A 12,523-nucleotide genomic window follows, 5' to 3' on the forward strand; every position below is an offset into this window, starting at 1 on the left:
GGACGCCCATCTCAGAAATGACCAAATCCAAGCCATTAGGGTGTGGGAGGAGCCAGCATTCGTAGTGCACTGGTCCTCCTCACATACCAGGACACCAACCGGGCACCCTAGGGGGCACTGCAGTGGACTTCACAAGTTGCTCTCAGGTACATAGCGCCCTTACCTTCGGTGCTGAGCCCCCCAAACCTACTCCCCACAACTGTACACCACTACCATAGCCCTTAGAGATGAAGGGGGGCACCTACATGTGGGTACAATGGGTTTTGGAGGGCTCACATTTACCACCACAAGTGTAACAGGTGGGGGGGATGGGCCTGGGTCCGCCTGCCTGAAGTGCACAGCACCCACTAAAAACTGCTCCAGGGACCTGCATACTGCTGTGATGGAGCTGGGTATGACATTTGAGACTGGCATAGAGGCCGGAAAAAATGTTTTTTCATTTTTCTTTTAGGGTGGGAGGGGGTTGGTGACCACTGGGGGAGTAAGGGGAGGTCATCCCCGATTCTCTCCGGTGGTCATCTGGTCAGTTCGGGCACCTTTTCGAAGCTTGGTTGTGAAAAAAAAGGGACCAAGTAAAGTCAACCAAATGCTCATGAAAGACGCCCTTCTTTTTTCCATTATCGGCCGAGGACGCCCATCTCTTAACCACGCCCCCATCCCACCTTCGGTACACTGCCGACACGCCCCCGAGAACTTTGGTCATCCCCGCAACGGAAAGGAGTTGAGGATGCAAAAAATCGGCTTTTGATTATGCCGATTTGGGCGACCTCGGGAGAAGGACGCCCATCTCCCGATTTGTGTCGGAAGATGGGCGTCCTTCCCTTTCGAAAATAAGCTAGCTAGTGTTGTAAAGCTATTTAACAGAAGTATCATGTATTATTTGGCACCACTTAATCAAGTAAAGAGATTAATCAGTACGTAGAGAGTTACAATAGTCTAATCAGGTGACAATGAAAGCATGCAACAGAAGATGTTTAACAGAGATCTAATTTTCCTAAGAACACAAAACGATCTTTGAATCATCATGGAAAAGTGAAATTTAAAAGACAAAGATCGATCCAAAATGACACCCAGAGAATGGAGATTATCCTTGACAGGAACTGGACATTTTCTTTTACAGGAACAATTAGACATTCCCCATTAACAACCGGATGGAAAGCCAATATAAGATAAGTATTATTATTCAATTAATCTCAGTTTTTCTATTAACTTCAAAGAAAAATTTATTTTTTTCTAAGAATTGATTCTTTGTGTGTTTTTATTTATCTTTCAAATCTCTATGGATCAGAACCTTCCCTGTCAGGTGAAGTCACTACTTTGTCAGTGTCCTTTCCTTCTTTTCCAGGTGTATGAGTACACTTATCTGTCGAAGCTTTGGTCTTTCTTGAGTGTTCTCTCTTTGCTTTAACGGTGGGGCCCTTTAATTCACACTTTCTTCAGTAGGAACTCAGGAACCTTATCCTAATATTCTAGATTTTAAATAACTCAAAAAGAGAGTCTATCTTCCTGACTAGTTTCAGAGCTCCCCAACTTTGCAACATAGATTCTGTACTTTTCTGTCACGCTAAAGCTTCAAATGCTCCTTCTATATCACACGGCTTTCAGAGAGTTTGGGCCGTGCGGTTCCCGAAATCCACTTCTGTTCTGAAAGTCCTGGGGAACTGAGGAACTGAGTTTGATTCCCGGCACAGGCAGCTCCTTGTGACTCTGGGCAAGTCACTTAACCCTCCATTGCCCCATGTAAGCCACATTGAGCCTGCCATGAGTGGGAAAGCGCAGGGTACAAATGTAACAAAAATAAAATAGATACTATTGGAGATTCTACATGGAATGTTGCTACTATTGGATATTCTACATGGAATGTTGGTACTATTAGAGATTCCACTAGCAACATTCCATGTAGAAGGCTGCGCAGGCTTCTGTTTCTGTGAGTCTGACGTCCTGCACGTACGTGCAGGATGTCAGACTCACAGAAGCAGAAGCCTGCGCGGCCACATTGGTGATCTGCAAGGGCCAACTTCTACATGGAATGTTCTAGTGGAATAGCAACATTCCATGTAGAATCTCCAATAGTAGCAACAGTGGAGGAGTGGCCTAGTGGTTAGGGTGGTGGACTTTGGTCCTGAGGAACTGAGTTCGATTCCCAGCACAGGCAGCTCCTTGTGACTCTGGGCAAGTCACTTAACCCTCCATTGCCCCATGTAAGCCGCATTGAGCCTGCCATGAGTGGGAAAGCGCAGGGTACAAATGTAACAAAAATAAAATAGATACTATTGGAGATTCTACATGGAATGTTGCTACTACTGGAGATTCTACATGGAATGTTGCTACTATTGGAGATTCTACATGGAATGTTGCTATTCCACTAGCAACATTCCATGTAGAAGCCTGCACGGCCACATTGGTGATCTGCAAGGGCTGACTTCTACATGGAATGTTGCTAGTGGAATTCCATGTAGAATCTCAAATAGTAGCAACAGTGGAGGAGTGGCCTAGTGGTTAGGGTGGTGGACTTTGGTCCTGGGGAACTGAGGAACTGAGTTTGATTCCCGGCACAGGCAGCTCCTTGTGACTCTGGGCAAGTCACTTAACCCTCCATTGCCCCATGTAAGCCACATTGAGCCTGCCATGAGTGGGAAAGCGTGGGGTACAAATGTAACAAAAATAAATAAAATAAAGTCTTGCAAGCAGAGCACAGGACTTCGGGCCCTGAGTGGCTCAGAAGAGCTGTACAGTGCGGGGAAAGGGTGGAGCGGCCCCTCTTGTAACCGTTGACAGCTGCCCTGACCCTCCCTCCTGCCAGCTTAGGTGATTGTATGTGGAGAGATATTTGGTCCCTACTTTACCCTTCTGCGATTAAATATCACAATATGGATTTTGTTGTGAAACATCACAGTTTGGATGTAGTTTTGGACTCTGGCTTATTGATGGAAAAACAGGTGCAACTCCTATTTTTCAGCTTCGACTTTTAAGTAAGTTAAAACCAACGCGGCCTGTGTCTGATTTCAGAATGCTAGTGCAGAGCCTGGTTCTGACCAAAACTGATTACTGTAATTCACTTTATTTGGGAATGCTGTCAACTCAGTTTCAGGCTCTGCAGATTATACAGAATGCAGCGGTGAGATTAATCAATGGATGGCTGCAATCTACTGATACTACTCCTGTTTTAAAGTCTCTTCATCGGCTGCAATTTTAACTTTTGCGACTGCTATTTAGAGGGTGTGGAAAATTCACCACGCTGAGGTCTCAGAAAGCAAAGGAATTAGTGGTCCCATCACCTTCAGATGATCACGTGTCCAGCTGATGTGGAACAACCTCCCTGGTGCTTTCAGGCTCTGCTACAATTGAAGGAACGTTTGTTAAGGCCCATCATTTTCTTCAAAGCCTTTTCAATACACGGCCGGTTCGATTTTTACTTCCTGTTATGCACAGATTGGATTATTGTTGTCTGTGCATGTTTCCTGCAGTTGTGATTTCTGTGCTTCATTCCAATCCTCTATGGTTTAAAGCAGAATGTAAATAAAGAAATAAAATTATGTGCCAGACCCACTGATTATGTGCAAAATTCTTCAGGCACAACAGGGTGTAAAAGTAAGCCAGGCACATTTTTGGGTTGTTGTAACTAAACATTTTTTCTCAGCTGGCTTATTTCTCTCCAAAAACCTCACTGCAGGCGCAGAAGAGCTGACACGAATGCTATATTGGAGTTTCCAGCTCAGGTTTAGTCCTGCATATTCATATTTCTAAGTTACTGTCATTATTTCTTTTGAATTTGGTAAGGATTTGTGTATATTGAATATTCTACTAGTGTGTAATCGGCCCTTATAAAAGGGGTAACAGACAGGCAATGGTTGGGTGGTCTGTACATGAAAATACCTGCGTTTTTGATTTCGAGCTATTCAGTGTCCCATCCTTCCTGTGCAGATACGTGGTAAAGCCTTTACTGATCAGTTTTCTGTAAAAATAAGAAAAGACACAAATTTAGCATCAAAGTGGCAGCAGATACCAAGTCCTGCCATTATCATACGGAAAAGTAAACGACTATTCTGCACAATGTACAGACTGACAGAAGATCCTCAATGACCAACAGATGCAAACGAAGTCCAGAAAAAAGGAGCAGAAATAAACTGAAATTCTCACCATATTTTATTGGGCAACAATGGTGTGGTAACGTGACGAGGGTGGGCTCAGAGCCCGGACAAAGCAGAGTCACACAACGGTTTTAGCTGAACACAAAACACTACTTTGAAAGTTTTAGGTATGAGGTCCTGTTAGCTTTACAGGCAAGAGAAACTAAGAGGCTCTTTTACTAAGCCCTGGTAAAGTGGCCTGTGCTAGTTTGGGCATGAAATTGGCGCACGCTGGGCCACTTTTTACCATGGTGGGAAAAAGGCCGTTTTAAAAAATGGGGCAGTAAATGGCCATGTGCTAATATTAAAATTCTAGGCCTGAACCCTTACTGCCAACTAGGACCAGGGGACATGAAATGAAGCTACAAAGTAGTAAATTTAAAACGAATCAGAGAAAATGTTTCTTCACTTCAACTCTGGAATTCATTGCCAGAGAATGTGGTAAAAGCGGTTAGCTTAGCAGGGTTTAAGAAAGGTCTGGTCCATAGATCATTATTAAATTGGACTTTTGGAAAATATTTCTGGGATAAGCAGCATAAAATGTTTTGTACACGATCTATACATAACCGATCTTTTACCTCATGACTGATTAACCTCTTTGATATTCATAATCAAGCATTACCACTTCAACCTCATACTGAATAGGGACTCTCTATATCGATGACCTAATGCATGTTGCAATCCAATTTATTCTCAGCAACCTTCATGCAATACCATAATTTATTTTTCTTTACCATGTATGTATGCACACGGTATATGTATATACCATGATCTGTTCCATATATGTCATGTTCCATGTATGTTAACATGTATGTATGCACCTTAATGCAATACCATTTGTAATTCTGTTACCCGGAAAAGACAACCGCCATTACGGCAAATGTAAGCCACATTGAACCTGCAAGTTGGTGGGAAAATGTGGGATACAAATGCTACAAACAAATAAATCTTGCCAGGTATTTGTGACCTGGATTGGCCACTGTTGGAAACAGGATGCTGGGCTTGATGGACCTTTGGTCTGTCACCATGTGGCAATACTTATGTACTTATATACTTAAGTGCTAACCCTGCAGGAACGCCACTGCGGTAGAAAATAGAAAATGTTTTCTACTGCAGGAAACTGCTCATGCCACCTTCGGAATTACCGCCAGGCTCCAATGGTACCCGGCAGTAGGGCAGATTTGGCATACGCCACCCATGTGCTAGCCGTACCGCGCCTTTGTAAAAGAACCCCTTTATTTGGTATTAAAAACATTAATTAATTTATTCTTAAGGGACTTTTCTAACATTATCATCTCTCTTTCTATATTTTGTATTTCTAGTTTTTCTTTTTATGTACATTAGTACTAAAACATAACATTTCCTCTAATCCTGGGTTTAAAGGCATCCCATAAGGTAATCAAGGATGTCACAGATCCAGTATTAATGTTGGAGAAGTCATCGATATATTTATGAATGATTAATGAGGGCGTATTAGATTTTGGACTATTGATCATTTCCCAAAGCTATTCCAGTATGATCATAAGAACATTAGAATACCCTGTTTCCCCGAAAGTAAGACATCCCCCGAAAATAAGACCTAGTAGAGGTTTTCCTGAATTGGTAGATATAAGGCCTCCCCCGAAAGTAAGACCTAGCAAATTTTTGTTTGAAAGCAGGGCCGCCGAGAGCCGGACAAGGCCGCCCCCGGGTTGCCCCCCCACCCGAGGTCACCGGGCCCTCCCTCCACCCACCCTCCGTCGCTCCCGGAACTAACCTTATACGCCTCCTTTCACCTTCGCAGCAAGCAGCAGCAGGGCAGACCTCTCCTTCCTTCCGTGCCCCGCCCTCACGGACGTTACGTCAGGCGAGGGCGGGACACGGAAGGAAGGAGTGGCCTGCTCTGCTGCTGCTTGCTGCGAAGGTGAAAGGAGGCGTGTAAGGTTAGTTCTAGGAGCGACGGAGGGCGGGTGGGCCAACCCCGATGTTTCCCCGAAAAATAAGACAGCCCCTGAAAATAAGACCTAGCGCATTTTTGGGGGCAAAAATTAATATAAGACAGTGTCTTATTTTCGGGGAAACACGGTAGCTATACTGGCTCAGTCCAATGATCCAACTAGACCAGTATCCTGTTTCTAACAGTGGCCAATTCAGGTCACAAGTACCTGGCAGAAACCCAAAGAGTAGCAAGGTTCATGCTACTGATCCCAGGGCAAGCAGTGGCTTTCCCATGTCTGTTTCAATAGCAGAGTATGGACTTTTCCTCCAGGAATTTGTCCACACCTTTTTTAACCCCAAATACGCTAACCACTGCTACCACATCCTCTGGCAAAGAGTTCCAGAGCTTAACTATTCTTTGAGTGAAAAAATATTTCCTCCTATTTGTTTTAAAAGTATTTCCATGTAATTTCATTGAGTGTCCCCTAGTCTTTGCACTTTTTTAAAGAGTAAAAAAAATCGATTCACTTTTACTCGTTCTACTCCACTCAGGATTTTGTAGACCTCAATCATATCTCCCCTCAGCTGTCTCTTTTCCAAGTTGAAGAGACCTGTCCTCTTTTGCCTTTCCTCATATGAGAGAAGTTCCATCCCATTTAACATTTTGGTTGCTCTTCTTTGAACCTTTTCTAATTCCACTATATATTTTTTGAGATACAGCAATGAGAACTGAACGCAATACTCAAGGTGAGGTCACACCATGGAGCAATACAGAGGCATTATAATATTTTTGGTCTTATTTATTTTTATTATTATTTGTTACATTTATACCCCACATTTTCCCACCTATTTGCAGGCTCAATGTGGCTTACAAAGTATCGTAAAGGCGTTTGCCATTACGGTTGATAACAAATACAAGATTGTGCTGTGGTCACATGAGGTAGAAGTGTATCGGGAGTCATGGGGTCGAAGGGGAAGAGGATAGTAAGTTGTCCAGTACGATCATTGATTATGTTGTGTTGCTGGGTGTGGGGATTTATGTTGGATCGGTGGGATAAGCTTTTTTGAAGAGGTGGGTTTTCTCTCTTAATAATTCCTAGCATCGTTTGCTTTTTTGCCACCACCACACACTGGGCAGAAGATTTCAGTGTATTGTCTACAAAACTACCTAGATCTTTTTTTTTTAGGTGGACCCTAGATATACTTATCATTGGAATCAGCTATTTGGTGTATGAAATGAGTGTACAAATGTTTTGAGATCCTCTGGGTTTGAAAAAAGGCTGTGAATTGTTTAGATATGTTACCTTGAAAGTCGTAGGATAAAACAGTCCCACTTGGCACTAAGCTGTTTCAATTAGGGCCTAAATGCCAGAAATTGTTTCCGTATCAGTATCATTTCTTTTTTGAAATCAGGTACGATATGTATTTTAAAGCCATTCCAGTACAGATCTTGATTACACCAGAACTTGTGTATATCTAAAGCTTTTATGATCACTGGTCGTGGGCCATGCATGGTTTCATTCCTGTGTGTAGGAATGCGATGTGGTGTTCGATTTCAATGGCCTGAGGAAAAGATATATTCAACAGTTTGGGGATAAATTCTTCAAAAAATATGACATCATGTTTACCTTCAATAGGTTCTGGAAGACCCAGAATTCTGAAGTTGTTCCTTCTAGCTCTATTATCATCGTCCTTCATGTCTTGCTGAATTGAAGTAAGTTGTTCTCTACTACATCTCCATAGGAAGGCCTCATCTTTTACCTTTGAAATCCTCATCTCTGACTGTGTCATTCTTTCATTGCTTATTTTCAGTTGAACTGACATGCTAAGCATCTTGTTTTGCATAGAAATTATATTCTGTGCATTATCTTAAAGTATGGATTTGATATTTGTGAGTTCAGCCATGATAGGTTCCAGAATTTCTTGTAGTTCTCGAGGCGCCACCATTTTGATAAGCGTTGGTGCATCTTGTTTTATCTTTCTATTTGCGCCATTTGTTGAAAACGACTGTTCGTTTTTCTTCATCTCGCTTCATGACATAGTCAGTAAGAAATCAGCATTGAAAAAGAAGTTAACGGTCGTTGTTTGAGATTGCTGGAATCAGTTTTTTGAACGGGAGCAGTAATACTAAGCAGCCATTCACCTTGGTGTGCAAGCTCCGCCCCTCAATTGCATTTTTAATAGATTTTTAGACATTTGCATAAGAGACTATCCAGCTTATGAGTTTGTCTTGGGCAGACTGGATGGACCATGCAGGTCTTTTTCTGCCGTCATCTACTATGTTACTATGTTACTATGTAAGAGATCGCCGGCCATCTTCCGACACAAATCGGGAGATGGCCGGCCATCTCCTAAATCCGGCCAAATCGGTATAATCGAAAGCCGATTTTGGCTGGCTTCAACTGCGTTCCGTCGCGGGGCCGGCAAAAATTCAAGGGGGTGTGTCAGCACGGTAGCGAAGACAGGACGGGGATGTGCGTTGAGATGGCTGGCTTCGCCCAATAATGGAAAAAAGAAGGGCGTCCCTGGTGAGAATTTAGTCCATTTTATTTGGTCCCTTTTTTTTCAGGTCCAAGTCCCAAAAAAGTGCCCTAAATGAGCAGGAGGGGCATAATCGAACGCGAACGCCCATCTCCATGGGCGTCTATGTTCGAGAACAGGTACGTGAAAGGGTGGGATAGACCGTTTTTTTGAAAAAAATGGGCGTCAATCTTTCATTTCGAAAATACGGTTTGTACGGACCAAAATGCCATGTATTTAGTCGTTTCCGAGCTGGGCGTTTGTTTCTTTTTTAGCGATAATGGAAACTAAAAACGCCCAGCTCAAAAACATCCTAATCCAAACCATTTGGTCGTGGGAGGGGCCAGGATTCATAGTACACTCGCCCCCCTGACATGCCTGGACACCAACTGGACACCCTAGAGGTCAGTGTGGTGGACTTCAGACAACGCTCCCACATGCATAGGTCCCTTACCACGGGTGCTGAGCCTCCAACCCCCCTCCCCAAAAACCCACTACCCACAAATGTACAACACTACCATAGCTCTTAGGGGTGAAGGGGGCACCTACATGTGGGTACAGTGGGTTTTGGAGGCCTCCCATTTACCAGCACAAGTGTTACAGGTAGGGGGGGATGGGCCTGGGTCCACCTGACTGAAGTGCACTGCGGTACCCACTAAAAGTGCTCCAAGGACCTGCATACACGCAGGCCTCTAGGACTTGTTGCTGCTATATAACATTGGCACACCAGTTGACACCTGAAGACTAATGTCTCCGAAAACGTCCTTTAATGGAATAAGCACGTTTACTCACAGTTAACTGCAGATCAGAGGTTGTGCCCCACTGGCAACGAGTCTCCCTGGTACTGAGATTAGCAGTAGGTCAGAGCTGGCAGAATGCTGTACAATGCCCTCTTTCAGCAACATTCAAGGTAAGAACTAAGTTCTGTAACGTGGCTAACACATGAAAGGGATGTAACAGTGGCTTACAAAAATGGCCACTACCTCATGGACTACCGGAAATAAAACAGGGCACACTCTGACCCGGTAAGCAGAGGGAAAAGCACCATGGGAGTAGAGCCTACCAATTACCAACATCGTGAGCATTTAACACAAGCTAGTGGAATCATGGAGCCCAATACCCTACACCCACCACAATGCATTGCTGTGCATAACAGAAAAGGTGTCACACTCACCCGAGAGCCACATCAGAACCAGGGAAAGGCTGTCACAGGATAGAACACATTCTGCTGTCATGGAGGTGGGTACGGCATTTGAGGCTGGCTTAGAGGCTGGGGAAAAAGTTTTTAAAGTGGGTTTTTTTTGTGGGAGGGGGTTAGTGACCACTAGGGGAGTCAGGGGAGGTGATCCCCGATTCCCTCCGGTAGTCATCTGGTCAGTTGGGGCACTTTTTTGGGACTTGGACCTGAAAAAAAAAGGGTCCAAATAAAGCAGACCAAATTCTCGTCCAAAACACCCTTCTTGTTTCGATTATCAGCTAAAGACGGCCATCGCTCCTTGGCCTATAACCACGCTCCAGTCCCACCTTCGCCATGCCTCCGACACGCTCCCGTCAACTTTGTTCGTTCCTGCAACGGAGTGCAGTTGAAGACGACCAAAATCGGCTTTCGATTATACCGATTTGGTCGCCCACGGGAGAAACACGCCTATCTCCCAATTTGGTTCGAAATATGGGCGTCTTTCTCTTTTGAAAATAAGCCTCCAGATGACCACCGGAGGACATCAGGGATCACCTCCCCTGACTCCCTCAGTGGTCACTAACCCCCTCCCACCCTCAAAAAAACTTTAAAAACTTTTTTTGCCAGCCTGTATGCCAGCCTCAAATGTCATACCCAGCTCCATCACAGCAGTATACAGGTCCCTGGAGCAGTTTTAGTGGGTGTAGTGGACTTCAGGCAGGTGGACCCAAGGCCATCCCCCCTACCTGTTACACTTGTGGTGGAAAATGGGAGCCCTTCAAAACCCACCCGAAACCCACTGTACCCACATATAGGTGCCCCCCTTCACCCCTTAGGGCTATGGTAGTGTTGTATAGTTGTGGGGAGTGGGTTTGGGGAGGATTTGGGGGGCTCAGCACCCAAGGTAAGGGAGCTATGCACCTGGGAGCTATTTTAAGCTTTTTTTTTTTTTTACTTTTTACAAGTGCCCCCTAGGGTGCCTGGTTGGTGTCCTGGCATGTGAGGGGGACCAGTGCACTACAAATCCTGGCCCCTCCCACGACCAAATGCCTTGGATTTGGCCAGATTTGAGATGGCCGGCTTCGGTTTCCATTATGGGCAAAAACCGAGGCTGCCCATCTCAAATCCGGCCATCTCTGACATTTGGCCGGCCCCAACTATATTATCGAAACAAAAGACGGCCGGCCATCTTTTTTGATAATACGGTTGGCTCTGCCCCTTCGCGGCGCTGTATTCGGAGATGGCCGGCGCCGTTCGATTATGCCCCTCCATGGGGTCCTTTTACTAAGTCGCATAAGCGTCTACACGCGCCCAATGCACACCAAAATGGAGTTACCACCCAGTTACAATGTGGCTCTTGTGGTAATTTCATTTTTGGCGCATGTCCGATATGCACGGCCGAAAAATAATTTCTATTTTCATATGCACGTAGGTCATTACTGCCTGGTTACCGTGTGAGACTTTATCGCTAGGTCAATGGCTGGTGTTAAGGTCACAGATCCAAAATGGACGTGTGGCAATTTTGATTTTGCTGCACATCCATTTTCACCAAAAAATTTTAAAAGGCCTTTTTTACAGGAGCTGAAAAATGGATTGGCACGCGCCCGAAACCCTCACCTACACTACCACAAGCCATTTTTCAGCACACCTTAGTGAAAGGACCCCTATGTATGAATACAATTTTTTGGTGATGATAGTTGAATTGATAAATAAAGAAATGTTATCCTTTTATATTACCATATACGTGAGGGATTGTTGTAATGTATAGAGCGTTCATGGGGAACTGTGGAATAGCGGCATGTTCCGTTGAAGATTGGCTCCGCTGCGGGGCAGCTCATACTGAACATTCCATTTTTCACATAAAAACATTTCTTTAAAAACTTTAGAGTCTCGGGTTATCTTTAGCGATTGGTTCTTCATATTTCTCTAGTTTATTTACCTCTCCCTTAGGGGTTATTTTGATTCAAAGAAATGAAGCAAATTGGTGAGGAAGACTTCCCTTGGCTGACTCTGTCCCGTTAAACCATGTTTATCTAAGTGTTCGGTAATTGTATTTTTTATAATAGTTTCCACTATTTTGCCCGGCACTGGATAGTTATCTAAGGAGCTCATTTTCAAAAGAGAAAAATGTCCAAGACGTGGTATAAATCCGCATTTGGATGTCTTTCTCACAAAAACGTCCAAATTGTTATTTTCAAAACCAATTTTTAGATGTTTTTCAATGAAGTCCGTCAAAAGCATGTTCAAATCACAAGGGGGCGTGTCAGGGGTGTGTTAAGGGCGGGATCTGGGCGTTCCTAACACATTGACGTTTTTCAGCCTGTTTTTATAACGAATAAGGCACAAAAGGTTGCCCTAAATGACCCCGTGTTCACTGACACCCTCCCACCCCCCATAATGTGAATACAAATATGATTTAGCAGCCTCTATGACAGCCTCAGATGTTAAAGCCAGGTCTATTAGAGCAGCAGGTAGGTCCCTGGAGTAGTGTAGTGGTCAGTGCAGTGCACCATGGAGTGGGGGGGCTCTGGTCCTTATCTCTCTCACCTGTCACATTTGTGGTGGAAACTGTGAGCTCTCCAAAACTCAGCAGAAACCCACTGTACCCACGAGAACCCTTAACTAACTATAACACAACACCTATCTAACTTTATTCAGAATGTATATTTCTACAACTGCTTGTCTCCCTTGACTTCTTTAACCTGATATGGCGATGCTATAACAGGTCTTTGTAAGCCACATTGAGCCTGCAAATAGGTGGGAAAATGTGGGATACAAG

At 44.2% G+C, this 12,523-nt stretch overlaps 1 protein-coding gene across 1 annotated transcript in view; it reads right to left on the reverse strand.

Moving 5' to 3' along the window:
- The window catches only part of LOC115459033 (disintegrin and metalloproteinase domain-containing protein 9-like), a gene marked incomplete at its 3' end in the record, with an annotated part of 71,989 nt that overhangs the window by 29,700 nt on the left and 29,766 nt on the right, over positions 1-12,523 (reverse strand). Inside the window, exon 4 of the mRNA XM_030188896.1 lies at positions 3,877-3,955. Coding sequence (XP_030044756.1) covers positions 3,877-3,955 — 79 coding nt within the window. The remainder of the gene's footprint in view (positions 1-3,876; positions 3,956-12,523) is intronic.

The sequence above is a fragment of the Microcaecilia unicolor genome, unplaced genomic scaffold (assembly GCF_901765095.1).
Source record: "Microcaecilia unicolor unplaced genomic scaffold, aMicUni1.1, whole genome shotgun sequence".
NCBI lineage: Eukaryota > Metazoa > Chordata > Amphibia > Gymnophiona > Siphonopidae > Microcaecilia > Microcaecilia unicolor.